The sequence below is a fragment of the Dermochelys coriacea genome, chromosome 4 (genome assembly GCF_009764565.3).
Source record: "Dermochelys coriacea isolate rDerCor1 chromosome 4, rDerCor1.pri.v4, whole genome shotgun sequence".
NCBI classification, from domain to species: Eukaryota; Metazoa; Chordata; order Testudines; family Dermochelyidae; genus Dermochelys; species Dermochelys coriacea.
This window is the reverse complement of record NC_050071.1, coordinates 34193340-34210556: the sequence shown is the minus strand read 5'-3', so window position 1 is coordinate 34210556 and position 17217 is coordinate 34193340. Positions and strand designations below refer to the sequence as shown.

Below are 17217 nucleotides of genomic sequence, written 5' to 3'. Positions count from 1 at the left end.
AAATAACCTTGCCACATACTGCTCCTTTGAGTAGTAAGCTTCCTGAAATGGGTGTCACGGAATGATAAATTTTGGGGGATTCATAGTGGAGGAGGATATTACTTGAAGGAAACCAAAAAGAAAGGGAGGAAAATATCAGTGTGTAATTTTTTAGATGCAAAATACCCCTCTAGTCTTGATTGTCTATTTAGCACATTCATATAAATTAGACCACGTGTTATTTGCATGCTACTTTTAAGCAGAGAGAGCCAAAGAGTGTCATGTGGAGATTTTAAAATTTAGAGAAATATCTACAAAGAACTGGGATGAAAGAGAATTTCTAATAATGTGTGGAACAATATATTTTCATTTTTAAAAAACCTACCTTTTTAATACAAACATATGTTTAAGTGATAGTGTAAATTAAAATGTTTATAAATATTAAACTAATATTACATTATTTTATTACAGAACAAAAAAAAGACATCTCAACTTCCAGTATGGATGGAGGTAAGATTGATTAAAGCTCTACTTCCTACCTGGTTGCCGTGTCATGGGATGAACTTTCCCTAAATTCTCTCCTGATGGAGGATCATCCATGAGAAATTTCAGACCAGTTATGCTAGTTTTGTTTAACAGGTGGTGAAAGGGAGTCAAATTCAGTTTATATCAGAAAGCTAGATCCACAAAGGTATTTGGGCACCTGTCTTCATGGAAACCAATGGGAATTTGGTGCCTGAATGCCTTTGAGAATCTGAGCCATAGTTATTACTGGTACTGTTGTGGTTCTCACAGAGGAATGGGTATCCCATTGTCCTAGGTACTGTACAAACACATAAGAAAAGACATATGAAGAGTTTACAGCAGTGGTCACCAACTGGTCGATCGGGATCTCCCGATCGATCTTAGAGGATCTCCCAGTCGATCTCAGTGGAGCAGGGCTGCCGCTAAGGCAGGCTCCCTGCCTGCCCTGGCTCCACGCCGCTCCCAGAAGTAGCCATCATGGCCCTGGGGGCAGGCTCTCCCACCTCTCGCTGCTCCTGCCTGCAAGCACTGCCCCGTGCAGCTCCCATTGGCTGGGAATGGAGAGCTGTGGCTAATGGGAGTTGCAGGAGTGGTGCTTGCAGAGAGGGCAGTGTGCGGAGCCATGTGCCCACTGCTCCCTGCAGGGGGGTGTTGGCTCCTTTCAGGAGCGGCATTGAGCTGGGGTAGGCAGGGAGCCTGCCTTAGAGGCAGCCATACTGCACCACCGACTGGGAGCCGCCAGAGGTAAGAGCTGCCTGGCGGGAGGTTGCACCCCAACCCCCAGCCCTGAGCCCCCTTCCGGAGCCAGCACTCCAAACCCCCTCTTGCACCCCAAGCCCCAGCCTTGAGCCCCCTCCCAGAGCCAGCACTCCAAACCCTCTCCTGTACTGCAAACCCCCTTCTACACTCCAAGCCCCAGCCCTGACCCCCCAGCCCAGAGCCTGCCCCCCCTCCCAAAACTCAACCACTTACCCCAGCCCTGTGAAAGTGAGTGATGGTGGGGGCAGGGGGATAGAGTGTGCGGGACAGGGCACATCCTGGGTTGCCCTTAAATTCAAAAAGTGATCTTGGGCATAAAAAGGTTAGAGACCACTGGTTTACAGACACATTGTTAAGACAAGTGAGTGTGACAGACAACAAGGAAGAGGCATATAGGATGAGGGTAACGGGGAGAAGTTTATGTGGTTACACAGAGTAGCTATATGCACAACTTGATGGTGCCAAATTGTTTAAAGCATTGGGGTTTGGGGTAGGGCGTTTTGCCTGTGATCTGGCCATTATTAGCTAGCTGATTTCTAGTAAACTGCAATAGAAGTAGGCCTTTAGGAATGATTTAAAGGAGATGATTATGTCTTTACTGATTTGTTGAGGGAGGGTGTTTCAAATGTAAGGGTCAGCACAAATAAGGTTTTAGGAGAACAAGACAGATTAGCAGTCAGAGCAGATGGTGCAATTAGGAAACAACAAATAAGAGATAAGAGAGAATAGGTGGAGAGGACAGAACTTAAGTGTTTGGATGATAAGAAGCTTGAACTTGAAGGAGTAGAAAATGGGGAGCACATCCTTCTAGCTATTAATCCTACATTTATGTATTTTATTTGTGTAAAATTTGTCCAAACATTCCTATCTTTAATTGCATTTTGGATTGATAAACTGTTCTACAGGGTCTTGTCCACTGACTCATCTTTACCCGTCTTTTGCTTGGCTGTGGGTTTTGTTGTAGTGAAATAGTCTAATCAGGCCGAAGCTTCACATTCAGGTTATGCATAGCATATTCTGAAAAGATTATATTTCTTCTGAATAAAAACAAAAAGACTCTTGATTCATATAATCCGGGCATTTTTCCCAACAGTCATATCTAACACAACCTTGGAAAATCACCAACAAAATTTAGTAGCAGAGGCATAAAACATATTCACCTATCTATGAGGATGATAAAGAAATTAACTTAAGTAAGTAATTAATTCATCCATCAATAAATAAATTATTTAACCAAGGCAAATAGACTTTTCCAGTGCTGTCCAAACATCTAGTTAATGCCTACTTTCTGCAAAATCAGCAAAGGGTAGAGTTGGAAACTCTCTCACCGGAACAATGTACAGCAAACCAGCGTGTTCAAACTATACTGATGTTTTTGTGTTTTAGTCTTACATGAGCAAAAGACAAAGTCAGACATTCCAGGCAAATATTTTTATGTTCTATTAGTGTATGTATATTTATAGTCATTTCAGTCACTGCAGTATAATAAATATTTCCCTACTCAATGCTGTACAAATGTGGGGAGTATTTGCATATGTGTGTCTGTGAGAGAGAGAGAGAGAGAATTTGCTGTATATTGATTTTTTTTTTGTATTTTTTGTATTTTATTCACAGAGTGTTCATATGCAAAGATTAAAATGCAAGATCAAAATATTTTGAAGTCTTTTTATTTTTATATATTTAATGGTAGACTGTGCAAAGATCTCCATATCAACTAACCATTTAATCTTGACCTGCAGCATTTCTGGTATAGGAATGGTATACCGTATGGTATAGGACCCACAATGAAAGCACTTTCATTTCAGCCCTTACTTAGGCAAAATCAATAATGATTTCAGTAGATGTTTTGTTTGAATAAAACTTGGAGGATCAAGTCCAGTAAAGGAACTTCATATGTGTCAAATTACCTCCATTAAGGAGGCTAAAGGAAGCATTTCACACATGACCGCACCATCGAAATATAAAATAACCCTGCTGCATGCCTTCCTTTGAGCTCCACAAAACTTCCTGAGATAGGTGTCAGAGAACGAAGACTTGGGGGCCTCATAGTGGAGGAGAACCAGATGATATTACTCAAGTGAAACAAGAAAGATAGGGAGGAAAGTGACAGCATGTAATAGTTTAGATGCAAAATACCCCTCTAATCTTGAATAATGGGGTGTATATTTATTAATTGGACCACTTGTTATTTGGGGATCACTTACGGAGAGAAGGCCAAAGAGCGTCATATTACGAAGTGATATTGTGATATACAGCAACATCCACTAGGAACTGGGATGAAATATGTGTTGTTGTTTTTTAAGGAAAATAACATGCTACCATTATTTTGACACAAAAACATATGTTTAAGTGCTAGGGTAACTTGAAATGTTTGTAAATATTTGGGTACTAATATTGCATTATTTTACTATAGAACAACATGACTTCGTCCCAAATTCTAATATGGATGAAGGTAAGTTTCATTAAAACTCCAGCCTAGGTGTATACCGTGTCATAGGGTGAACTTTCCAAAGCAATCAGGCATTTTTCAACTGAGCATTTACATTGTTTATCTAACCCAGTGGTTTTCAAACTGTGGGTCACGACCCAGTACTGGATTGCGGAATGTAAGGCATTGGGTCTCGGCAGCTCTGATCAGCACTGCCAACTGGGCCGTTAAAAGTCCCGATAGTGGTGCTGCCCGGCTAAGGCAGGTTAGTCCCTACATGAGCTGACATGGCAGTGCACCCCAGTTCCCGGCCAATGGGAGCTGGGGAGACGGGACAGTGCCTGCAGGCAAGAGCCATGTAGAGCCGCTTGTGCGTCTCTGCCTAGGAGCCGGACTTGCTGCTGGCCGCTTCCAGGGTGCAGCACAGTCCACGGTGCCAGGACAGGCAGGAAGCCTGCCTTAGCCCCCCGGCTGTGCCACTGACCAGGAGCGGCCCAAGGTAAGCCTGCACCCCAATCCCCTGCCAGGAGCCCCCCCCCGAACCTGGAACCCCCTTCTGCACCCCAAACTCCTCATTCCCAGCCCCACCCCACAGCCCTCACCCCTGCACCCCAACCCTCTTCCCCAGCCATGAGCCCCTCCCAAATCCCAAACCCTTCTGCCCCAGCTCCGGTGGGTCACAGGCATCAACAATTTTCTTCAACTGGGTTGCCAGAAAAAAGGTTTGAAAACCACTGATCTAAGCTGTACAAGATTTTAAAAACTAAAAAGAGCAATAGGAAATTGTGGGCCCTAGATTTTTTGTTACTCTTGTCCTGAACCCAGCATGCAGAGTATCTCACAGATGTCATATTTTCAACAAGAATTTAAATCAGTCTCCAGTTTCTGCTGTGTTGAATTCCTACAATTGCTGAGGTAATTGTGGGCCAGATTCACTAGCAGTTAGGCACCTAGGTCCAACGTTCATTGGGATTCACAAAACCCCCACTCAGCTGCCACCTAACATTCCTAGGGCCCAAAGTAGTGGGGATGTCGGGGGAAGTTGTTGTTGTGGGTTGTTTTATTTTTTTGTTTGTTTGGTTTTTTTGCCAGTGCAGATTTGCACACAAATTGAAAAAAAAATAAAATCACTCTTGAGTGAGTGGCGTTGTGACCTGGCACGCAGGATTGCATCACACTGCCACTCAAGTTTGGCCTGGCCTCCCCTCTCCTCTATCATGACAGAAGGGAAGCTGGTCCAAATTTGAGCAGCATTGCAACTTGTGCACCAGATCACAGCCACCAATACCTCCTCCTGCAAGAACCGGCTTTGGTGTCTAACTTCAGGAGAGTGTTCACACCTGTGATTCCCAAGCACAGATTGGTGCCTTCTTGTGATCTGGATTTGGATCCCTAGCTCCCTTTGAGGGGTGGAGCTCCGGCCACACCCCTCTCCTTGAACTTCCTAATGCAACGGTCCCCAAACTGTGGGGAACGCCCCTGTAGGGGGGTAAGGACGAATGTTTAGGGGGCTCATGGCAGGGCCTGGGTCAGTCCCCATGGGGACGGGGAAGGAGTGCCACCCAGCTCTTGGCCGGGCCACAGCACCTCTCTGGGCCGCAGCTCCAGTCCACCCCCAGGCCAGCTCTGTCCTCATTCCCTCTCTAGCCCCAGTTCAGCCCCCCAGCTCCACCTTTAGCCCAAGCTCCTCTGCTGAGCCAACTGTGCAGTAATGGGGGGAGGGCATGCAGACAGATTCCATTACTGGTAATCAGGGGCACGACAGGAAAAGTTTGGGCACCACAGTCCTAATGGCTGGTGTAGGCAGCCCAAACCCCATCTCCCCCACTCAGCTTGCTGGCTTTTGTGGATTCCATTCTTGGGTGCCTAATTCTCCCTGTGCATTGTATACTAGGCACCTAACAGCAGGCTGTGAATTCCACTTGGTGGCAGGTGCCTAAGTCCCTATGTGAATCTTGCCCTGAATGGCCATAGAAATAAAATTATTTAAAAAAAATTAATTTTGATTAAAATTAATTTGTTCCTTAAATGACATGCTCTTTCCTTGTTAAAGAAAGGAAAAGATTAAAGACCTTGTTGCCTCAGTTAAAGTGTGGTATTACAAGCCACCCAGTAACTCGACGGAAGCGAATCATAGGAGGAAACACTGCTAGAAAGGTACAACAAAAGTGACCTAGTCTGATAAAAGTTGTATATGGGCATTGTTGTCTTTAGCTTTTCACCACCTTGATGTACCAATGGAAGTATTGTCTTAAAGCATAATAAATGCAGAAACCTAATCAGTGTGTAAGATTGCAATTTTGAACAGAAGGGGTAAGTCTACACTTCAAGCTGGGGGTATGATTCCCAGCTTAAGGAGACATAGCCCTGCTATTCTGATTGAGTTAGTATGCTAAAAATTAGGGCTGTTAATTAATTGCAGTTAACTCGCGTGATTAACTAAAAAAATTTATTGCCATTAATCGCACTTACAACAATAGAACACCAATTGATATGTGTTAAATATTTTTGGATGTTTTTCTACATTTTCAAAATTGATTTCAATTACAACATAGAATACAAAGTGCACGGTGCTCACTTTATATTATTTTTTTATTACAAATATATGCACTGTAAAAATGATAAACAAAAGAAATGGTATTTTTCCGTTCACCTCATATAAGTACTGAAGTTCAATCTCTTTATCATGAAAGTGTAGCTTACAAATGCAGATTTTTTTTTAACTGCACTCAAAACCAAAACAGTGTAAAACTTTAGAGCCTACTAGTCCACTCAGTCCTACGTCTTATTCTGCCAATTGCATAGACAAACAAGTTTGTTTACATTGACGGGAGATACCGCTGCCTGCTTCTTATTTACAATGTCACCTGAAAGTGAGAACAGGCATTCACATGGCACTTGTAAATAACTTGCAACACCGGAAGATGCCTTGGAGGACTCCCCTAAACGCGCCAAAGAGGTGGAGGGCCAGGAAGGGGAGAAGAAAGTAGAGAACAAAGAAGCCCCCAAGGAGGGAGAGAAACAGAAGCCCAGACCCCCCAAAGGGGAAAAAGAGAAGAACAGTGACCCCACTGGAGTCCCGGACGCAAGAGAGGCCAAGGAGAAAGCCGCTGTGGAGGAAATCAGAGATCACAAGGAGAGTCTGTAGCTTGCCGGCCTTCCCAAGCTGAGCTGATTGTCTGGGCTGTTTCTTTCCCGCTGGGCTCCCTGGGTGCTAAACAGTTTTATTCCTCATCAGCTTGTCGCGTCTGCAATTCGGGAAAAAAGAAATAAAAAGAAATCAGTAACACAAACCATCCCGTCTCTTCTCCCCAATCCATAGAAGGGCGCATGCTTGTAATAGTGATTTCTAGGGGGCGCTGATCAGTTGATTTGAAATAAAAGCGAATCATGCCTTTTAAAAACAACAACCAACCAAACAAACAAAAAACACCGGTTACAGAAGTGCCATGCAAACGCCTGTTCTCACTTTCAGGTGACATTGTAAAAAGAAGCAGGCAGCATTATCACCTACAAATTGTAACCAATCTTGTTGTCTGAGTGATTGGCTGACCAAGAAGTAGGACTGAGTGGACTTGTAGGTTCTAAAATTTTACATTGTTTTATTTTTGAGTGCAGGTTTTTTTTGTACATAATTCTACATTTGTAAGTTCAACTTTCATGATAAAGAGATTGCACTACAATACTTGTATGAGATGAATTGAAAAATAATTTTGTTTTGTACTGTTCAAATATTTGTAATAAAAATAAATATAAAGTGAGCACTGTACACTTTGTATTCTATGTTGTAACTGAAATTAAAATAATGAAAATGTAGTAAACATCCAAAAATATTTAAAATAAATGGTATTCTATTGTAGTTTAACATCACGATTAATTTTTTTAATCGCTTGACAGATCTACTAAAAATAGAATGTAGCTGTGCCAGCATGAGCCACTCAAGTACATGCCTGTGGCCTCACACAAGCACGTACTCAGGGTGGATAGCCCATCACGCCACCGCAAATGCATGCTATTTTTAGCACACTAGCATGATCAGAGCTAGTGTGAGTATGTCTCCTTGAGCTGGGAATCACACCCCCAACTTGAAGTATAGACTTACCCAAAGATGTCAGGAAAAATAATAGTTAAGGCTTGAATAGAAAGTTTATTTCTTCAAAGGAAGTTCAGTGTGTGTCAGAGGATTGGCTCCAATATGCACTCTTAACCGAGATTTTTGCATTTAATTCCCCTTTTTTTAAAATAAGAGAATAAAGATACTAGCTGTAAAACTACTAGTAGTATATTGAACAACTGCATGAGTTTTTTACTGCACCATTTTAAAGAGATGCAAACTGTATGTTGGAGTTACGTAATGCAGCACTGCAGAGTGGGTGGTGTACTGAAGGTACACCAGCAAAAACTGGAGCAAGTAATTTAGCAAAATACTCAAGTTTTAATTCTGCTTTGACAGGATACTCTTTCTAGCTACAGTAAAGTGCTTAATGATACAGTCACATATTATATTTGATTATATTGGGTCAGATCCTATCACATGAATCATGCAGATTTGTTTTATAGGGTGAATTCCCTTGGCAAGTGGCAATTAGAGAGGGTAGTGGTACAGTGAACTGTGGAGGAATTTATATCGGTGGCTGTTGGATTCTGACTGCTGCACATTGTGTCAGGTAAAAACCATTCTGGAAACAATTTGCTTCTTGCAAAGTACAGAAAACATATTATAGGCTCTTGTACTTCTCATCAGCTTTTTTGCTGACTCTCAATTGCATAGAGGAAAAAATACATTGAGTTGCACAAGTCAGCAAACCAAAAATTATTATAATGAAACACACCAAAAACCCAGGAGAGTCTGCACACCAATATCCGTGCTCTGCTCCTCAATTCTTAGTGTCATTGTCGGGTAGATTCAGCCCAGTCAATATCATCACACCATACTCCCTCTAGCTCTCTCAGCCCCTCAGCATGTTCACTGATTCTACCATAAAGGATTTCCAGATGGGGTCCTTCTTAATGTCTGAAAAGCCTTTCCTGCTTTATAATACTGTCTATCTAGGCATTTAGACAGCAAAGAGCACTATGGTATCAAAATTACAAAAATCAGTGGTCTTCTTATAAAGCTGAATTCTCTTCCCCTTTTCAGGAGAAAGATGAGCCAAGTGTAAGTTAGAGAAAATCTTAAGGCTATTCTGCCTGCTCCTGCATGGTTCTCATGCAAGTAGAGCAGCCTCCAGATTCTCCTAAATTTTCTCCTCTTCCAAAGGCAGACAATTGAGAGGATTTGAGTGCTTTTTCTCTTTATGTGTTATGGAAAAGCTATGGCAAAAGGATGGACTTGCAATTTGTCCTGAATGTGATCAGGTTAGGTCTGCTATTCCTCAGGAAGGGAATTGCATAGTCAAGGGCCTGCAGCCCAAGAGGCTTTGTTTCCAGCTCCCTCTAGTCTTAAAGCCCCATAATGCCCCACTCTCCCTGGGCTGCAAATTCAATGCTTAGTTCAGTTCACCCCCGGAATCCAATATATGATTACTGCAGCTCAACTGCTTGAAGCAGCATTAGTACACAGTCAGTGGAGGGGAGGGAAATCAGTAGGAGAGCTGTGACAGGGATTATAATCTACTGTGGGACACCTCCGCAGGCCACCTGCTCTTTTGGGAACTGAATTTCCTATCTGTTCCACAGGAGTGTGGGGAGAATTGGGGGAGGGGAAAACAAAAGCCTGCACATACACTTGATTGAAAAAATGAACAGGAAATTCCTTGAGTCAAAACTCTCCCTTTCCTTTCCCCTACATGCGGAAAAACAACATAGGGCAAATGTGAGCTTTATTTTGTCACCATTTAATTTAACTGGCAGGTTGTGCATTAGAATATCAGAGTTTGCAAGAAGGCTTTAGTGGAAGGCTGCATAAGTACCAAGTCTAAAATTCATCCATATATATTTTTAAATCCACTTGGTCATTTAATATGTTCAGCCTAGATACATATTTTATTTGTTTAAGATGTTATTTACTGATAAAGAAGTGTCACTGTTGATGTACATTTATACCTAGAAGGAGGTCTATGCAGTTGCTTGATGTGATTGGTGGTGTTTCTTGGGTCATTGGTCTGACCCTGCTCTCACTGAAACCATATGGCAGAACTCCCATGGACTCAATGACCATAACATGTATAAATGCATGAAGACAACTTTTGTGTCTCTCCTACATTTTACATGAAATCTTAAGTTACACAATGCATAGATGATGCAGGAAAACAGAACCTACAGCAGAAGAATTAGAGAAGGCAGGATGTTTGGGGTTGGAGTAGTACCTGAAAAAGTCCCTGTTGCCTATGTCAAATGCAGAGCGTACATTAAAGGGCAGGTTGTATCTTTCACTGTTTTTGAGGGGGGTCGGGGGGGACAGGAACTATTCCCTGTGTTTCAGAGTAGCAGCCGTGTTAGTCTGTATTCGCAAAAAGAAAAGGAGTACTTGTGGCACCTTAGAGACTAACAAATTTATTTGAGCATAAACTTTCGTGAGCTACAGCTCACTTCATCGGATGCATTCGGTGGACCAAATGCATCCGATGAAGTGAGCTGTAGCTCACGAAAGCTTATGCTCAAATAAATTTGTTAGTCTCTAAGGTGCCACAAGTACTCTTTTTCTTATTCCCTGTGTGTGCCCCTCGGGAGTGTACGTTTCCCCACAGATGAATGGGGAGAAGGAAGTGATGGTCCCAACATCCTCTCCACTCTGGCCCAGGGAGCGATCTGGGCATACCCGCACCAGAGTGGAGTGAGGAGTCTGTACCACAGAACCTCTATGTACTGGGGCACAACCAGAGAAGCATGATCCTCCTAGTGTTCCTCTTGAGGCAGTGGTAACAATATATTTTGGCCTATTAAATTATTTTTCCATGTCAGATACATCACTATACAATAAGTGGCATCTATCTCCACATTTGATACAGTTCAGAAAGCCCTGGGCAGCGGAGTAGTAATACTTCATATGTGTAGTATTAATTATTGTTCTACAGAAATAGCTGATGAATTGCTAAATGGAATAACACTTACTGCAAGCCAGAATTTACATCTGTGCTTGTATTTATTAACAAAATATAACTGACATTTCTTTTACAGAAAAAGTCGAGTTCATCAGTATCGGATATGGACCGGAATATTAGATACAATCCTCTATAATCAAGAGATAGATACTTTTAGATTAAACCAAGTGATAATCCATGAAAACTATAATGCCTCAAACTATCTGAATGACATTGCTTTGTTGGAGATGAAAAGTAATGACAAAAGAAAACCATGCTCACTAGCATACAGCACACCTGCCTGTGTTCCTTGGTCAGAATATCTGTTTAGATCTGGACATCAATGCAAGGTTTCCGGCTGGGGACTAGCAGAAGGTATTTGATTTTTAGTTTATAATGAATTATTTATATTATGGTAGTGTCCAAAGGTTCAAGTCTGAATCAGAACCACACTGTGGTAAGTACTGTACAAACTGGTAGGAAGACACAGTCCTTGTCCCAAAGAGATTACAATCTAAATAAATTTTAAAAAGAAACAAAACAAAAACATATGAAGAGAGGTGGGGAAGGAATACAACATACATGTAAAGTGATCAACTAAGTCATGTTGGTTAAATGTCTATTTGTAGTATATTTGTTTTATTTATGGCACAAAAACATAACTTTACAATTGGTCTGGAGTGAGGAAGGCACACAAGGTTGAAGTGAAGCAGAGGATATTGTTGGTGTGAAGGGGGAATTACATAAAGGAGAGCAAAGCTGAATGGGACAGAAGGGAAAGAGAAGAGGGCAAAAAATATGGTGGAAAGGAAAGCCAGGCTGGACAGCCAGGTTACTGCAGTGATGGAGAGGGGCAGGATTAAGGGAAATAGTAAGTAAAACTCTGCATCCTGACTGATTTGCACAGATGAATGGTGTATTTTGATCACTTATTTGCCAATCTGCATGGGGTAAAGACCTGGATGTGTGTCACAGGGAAGGATCCTGAAAAGTTTGCATCCGCCTATTTTTCTTGATCACTCTTCTCTTCTTGGACCTCAGCCATACAAAGGTGCAGCCCTGTGCTCCAGTCCTCCAAGGAGTGTAAAAACACTGGACATTTTTAATGAGCTCTCTTTTTGCCAAAGAGGCGATCATTTCCCTCACAAATTACAGCAGTTGATTAATAGCATATGGTGAATTAAAAGGCTGGCATGGAAGCTACATTTATAACTGCTACAATTATATTACCCTCTAGTAACACTCCACGTAGAAAACCAATTTCATTTTGATGACAAGTGGCCTTTGATTAAAATGATACAAAAGAGACTACGCTCTATAAAATGTTGTTGAGGGACAAAAAAGCATAGTTTGTCCACAAGATAGGATGTGACTCAGTCATCTGGCAGCCCTCCTCTTGTGAAAAGAAAGAAAAGAAAAAGGACGATGTAAGAGAGATCAAGAGGGAGGGGAAATAAAGATAGGAAAGATGGGTGGAGGAAAGAAAAAATAATTGAAACATTGAAAATACTGCAAGCTATCACAAGAGTTGTTTACTCTGAACAAGATCATGAGGATTTATGATGCTGGTCCATTTAGGAAGCCAAGATGAAGAGCTAGACTGGGACATTTTTATCTAGAGGCCCCTAAAGTGTCAGACTGAAATTGAACAAAAGTAAGTCTTGAGTGTAGCCTGGATTTGGTTCTTTAAGGATTCTGATATTCCCAGATAAAGCTAATGTCCTCCCTTAAATGAGATTGCCTAGATTAACATTCTCCTTCTCACAGAAAATACAAAAGGCATTCCACCACTGCTCGTCATATTGTGTAGTATATAAATTGCAGTCACTGACAGAAAATGAGGAAACAAACTAGGAGGTCAGGAACTGAGATTAGCTAAAAATGTGTTAGAAAATGTAACTGCTGTGTGTGATTCTGTAGTTAAATAGAACTGCTTTTATCTGGCTGATGTGCTTGCACTACATACATGGAGAAAGTATGCATGCATTTAAATTATGTATTGTATATAACAGAATAGGTTATATTAAATCAGGAAAACAAGTATGAAACTTTTGATTTATGACAATGTATCTAAAATGCATTTCAAATTCAAAGATTCTATTCTTTTCTTTTTTAGGTTTCACCAAACAATTTGTTCTTCAATGGGGCAACATTAATTTATTTCCAAACTGTTCAGATATCTATAAAGAGCGCTTTTTTAACGAAATGGAATGTGCAGGCAAGTAATTCATCATTATTATTTCTTTCTGGTGTCCTCATCAAGCCCACCTCCCTGAATATCTGAAGTCCTACCACACACAGTGCTCTCTTATAACCCTGAAATACGGTAAACTAGATACCATAGTGAAACTCTTAGCAAAGTGGTAAGGAGCCAAAATGCTCTTACTAGATCTGCTGTAAAGTGATCCAGACTTTTAGTACCAACTTGCATGTACAACTACACAGCTATGTTTGCAAATGCAGTTATTATGACTACATGCAATTGCTGTGATTATGCATGCAAATTTCAGCAATTTTGTGAGAGATTTTATGTGCACAAGTGGGCTACTGTCAATTGAGAATCTGGCCTTTACTGTCTTTGGCCTGGGTTCAGCAAGGTACTTAAGTGCATGTATAACTTAAAGCACGAGTATTCCCATTGAATTTAATTTAATTATTTGCATGTTTAAGCACTTTGATGGGTGGAAATGACCTGATCCAACATTCTTTGTCCCCTGGAAGATGTTACCAACTTTTTAAAAGAAGAAATGATCAAACCTGGTCAGAAAGCATTAGCACTCTAGGCTACCGTTCCAAAAGCTGAAGTTTAGAGCCATGAATTCAAAATTTTAACTTCAAGCTACTAGAAGAATTGCCACAAGCTTTCTTAAACATAATATGTAGCCAATTAATATGACAGATGGTTCTGTCCCTCCTTTAATTCAAGTAAGCAAAGGCAATGCTTTAAAAAAAAATAGTGAAAAGTGGTCTAAGATGTGAGAGAATTCAGTCTGATGCCTGCAAAGTATTGGGTCTTGTGGGACGAATGTTATCTCCTAGGTCTGCCATAGTTTTCAACTGATAGTATTTTTATGTGGAAGGCAGTCACCTATTGCAGCAATGGGCAGCAGTCTAAAGCCTAAGATATTAATCAAAGGTGAATTTTTAGAGAACCTATCGACTTCCTAGACATCGAGAAGAAAAGGGGAAGCTTTCTCTCCCCAAAGCAAACGCAAACCTTCAATATGGTTTTGGAATGAAGGACTGCTACTTGTGAGAGTATGTACCCACCAGCATGAGTAAGGGTTGCATAATCAAGCACTGTGTGGCTGGCCATCACGCTTCACTGTCCACATCACAAAACACACCACCGCAATCAGCAACAGCTGACACTTTTTGGGAAAATTCAGGAGAGAGGCCACATTTTGATAGGCATGGAGATGGCCTCTTATTAAGAGAATCGCTAAAGTCCTAGGTAATGCTCTAGTACTGTGGCAATGGTGCTGCATTATTGTATTTATACATTCTTCATACTTGATCTATTTTTCATAACCACTATACTCACTTAAAAAGGATGTTTGGTGCTTATTTTGGTTCATTTTCTATAGATTACTTTTGAAACAATATATAAAATACAATGGATTGAATTCTGCTATGATACTCTGGTATAAAACTTCAATTACTGTCTAGTAACTGAGTGAAGGTTATGCTCGTGTAATGAGGAGAATTTGGCCATCTATGATTTTAGAAAATAAATTCTGCAGTCTTCACAATAGGAAAAACATGCATATAACAAATTTGCCTTGGTGTTTTTCCTCTCTTTTGCCTCAGGTACCTTTGATGGTTCCATAGATGCCTGTAAAGGTGACTCAGGAGGACCCTTGGTCTGTCTGGATTCAAATAATAGGGCATATGTGTGGGGTATTGTGAGTTGGGGTGAAAACTGTGGAGTTCAAGGATATCCTGGAGTTTACACAAAAGTAGCCAGATACTTTGATTGGATTAGCCGTCATGTGGGAAGGTCCGTTATTTCTTTATATAATGTGTGAAGCTTTAGGAACTAAATACTACATTCACAGCACCTACACACAAAAAAGAAGATTAGTTCTACCTTAGAATCAGCAATTTTATTACATACTTGCAATTTTTGGAAGAAATGTTTAAACAAATCTTTGAAAATGCTATTAGTGTTAGATAAATGTAATGATTCTTGTGGAAAGTGTTTTGTACTGAAATTAGTTCACTGCAAGATTCCCTAATAAATGCATGCATACTATAAGGAAATTAAAACATCTGATTCTGTGGGGGAGGGGGATATTACATTTCATGTTTGTGCATTGGGATGGGTTGTTAAAATGGAAAATTATGGTGAAAGCAAGGAATAAACAAATGAGTACATGACTGTTCAAACCTAGCAGCGAGCATGGCAATCTTAACACTGAAGAAATCCAGTCAGTCACACCAGCATGAGTATCATCACAAACCTCGAGGAAATGCCCAAAGCCTTAAAACAGACACTCAAAATTATACGTTCCCCCAGCACCAGGTACAGAGGAATGAAACGCTAATGTAAACAAAGGATGCCATTAGCCAAGAGGGAGAGTAAGGGTCTGATCCCACACAAATGAAGTCAATGAGAACTTTGTTATGGACCTCAATGGGTATAGGATCAGACACTCCAGCTTGGGGCCATTAACAAAAAGGGAGCATAGAGCAGGAGTGTTCTAACTCAATTTTGGTTCCTCCTAAATTTATGATGAAGCCACTCTACAGGACGACTTGTGTTCTACATGCATGTAATGATACAGATGGGCGTTCTCAAGCAGAATCTAGAGGATAGACCATGCTCTGCAAGTTTTTAATACATATGCACTGTGGCCATAGATGCTGGAACTAGAGGTGCTGGCCGTGCTGCCACACCCCATTTCTTGAAATGGTTTCCATTTTATACAGAGTTTACCGTTTGGTTCAATGGCTCTCAGCACCCCCACTATAAAAATTGGAGCAGCACCCCTGCCTGTGGCCTGGCCTGAGGCAACTCCATTCCATGCTGGATATTCTTATCTCTGGCAAATAATTATTTGTACAAAGAGATAAGCCTAGATCCAGGGCAAACCTGAAATCAGGCCAACAACAGTGGGCATTTGTGTTCTGGCCAAACCAAGAGGGCCAGAATTTGGCTCTAGGGCTGAGGGTATGCTCTAAACATTAAATTACTAACCACTGTTGGAACTATTTCAAAAAGAACTACAGAGTCCCTAAAACAGTTTAGAATTTAATTGGAAATTAGTAAAAATATTTGCATTACCTACTTCTAAGGAGACATTACTCCTTTCACTTAATTCTCATATTATGTTAAAATGGTATAGACATTTTAGAGCAAATTCATAACCCTCTGATTTAAACTGTACTTTTTATTTTCATCCCTCTTCCCCTATCTTATAGAATCACAATGAGTGAATTTGTTTTGTGAGGTTTGACATATCAGGGTGCAATCCAGACCGGTGAGGGACTCTGTCACCCCTGCCCTGCAACCCCGACCCTTACAATATCTTCTTGGTAGTAGCTCCCACCTGGGCTGCTCTCACAAACAGCCTTCCAGCATGCAAGTCACCATAGGTGCCAACTCAGTGGGTGCTCTGGGGCTGGAACACTCTTGGGAAAAGAATGGTGGGTGCTCAGCACCCACTGGCAGTCCCCCTACCAGAACCTCCCCCTCCTGCCCACCGGCGGGCCCTGCCAATCAGCACCTTCCCCTCCCTCCCAGCGCCTACTGCCTGCCGAGGATCAGCTGTTGCATGGCATCAGGAGGCGCGGTGGGAGGAGGAATGAGGGTGCAGCGCGCTTGAGCAAGGGAGGACAGGGGGTGGAAAGAAGCAGAGCAGGGGTAGAGTGTGGGCAGGACCTGGGCACAGCTGGGGTGGAGCACTCCCAGGTAGATTAGAAACTCGGCCTTATGCAAGTCACATTCTAAGTGTCTGTGTGTAATTATAGTCCGACAACCACACTTGGGTTACACTGTGGCTCTCATCAGCCATGGTTATACGCACGGTGACACTAACATACCCAATCCAGATTTCCCCCCATAAATGTATGTCTTGTACTGCCAACCTCTCCTGGATAATCCAAAAATATTAAATCCATTATTCCTTTAAGGGACAACCCATATACCAGTTATCACCTTAAATGGAGTTACCCAGACACTAATTTAAACACACTGGATTAGACAAAACAATGAAAAAGGTTTATTAACTCCAAAGAGACAAATTTTAAGTGAGTACAAGCAATGAGGCATCCAAGTCAGAAATGTTACAAGAAAATAAAGGTAAAAATGTTTAGTGTCCTAGCTCCAAGGAAAGTTTCTCACCGCATGCTTCCAACAGTATTACTGTCCAAACTTTCAGTCAGGACCCCTCCCTTAAAGTCCAATGGCTGTTTACTTTGTCTTCTCAGGTGTGGACAGTGAGATAGACAGGGAGGGGAGGGCACCTCTTGAAATTTTTGCCTGTCCTTTTTACAGTTCAG

The 17217-nt window shown here is 41.5% G+C and overlaps 1 protein-coding gene across 3 annotated transcripts in view; it reads left to right on the top strand.

Annotated features, from left to right (window-relative positions):
• The window catches only part of CFI (complement factor I), a 45356-nt gene extending 30380 nt beyond the window's left edge, over positions 1-14976 (top strand). For all 3 annotated transcript variants that reach the window (XM_038398689.2, XM_043513073.1, XM_038398688.2), the window contains 7 exons: positions 451-489; positions 3677-3715; positions 5745-5848; positions 8252-8358; positions 10811-11088; positions 12830-12931; positions 14524-14976. In XM_038398689.2, coding sequence (XP_038254617.1) covers positions 451-489; positions 3677-3715; positions 5745-5848; positions 8252-8358; positions 10811-11088; positions 12830-12931; positions 14524-14741 — 887 coding nt within the window. In that variant the 3' untranslated portion in view covers positions 14742-14976. The remainder of the gene's footprint in view (positions 1-450; positions 490-3676; positions 3716-5744; positions 5849-8251; positions 8359-10810; positions 11089-12829; positions 12932-14523) is intronic.
• The last annotated feature ends 2241 nt before the right edge of the window (positions 14977-17217 follow it).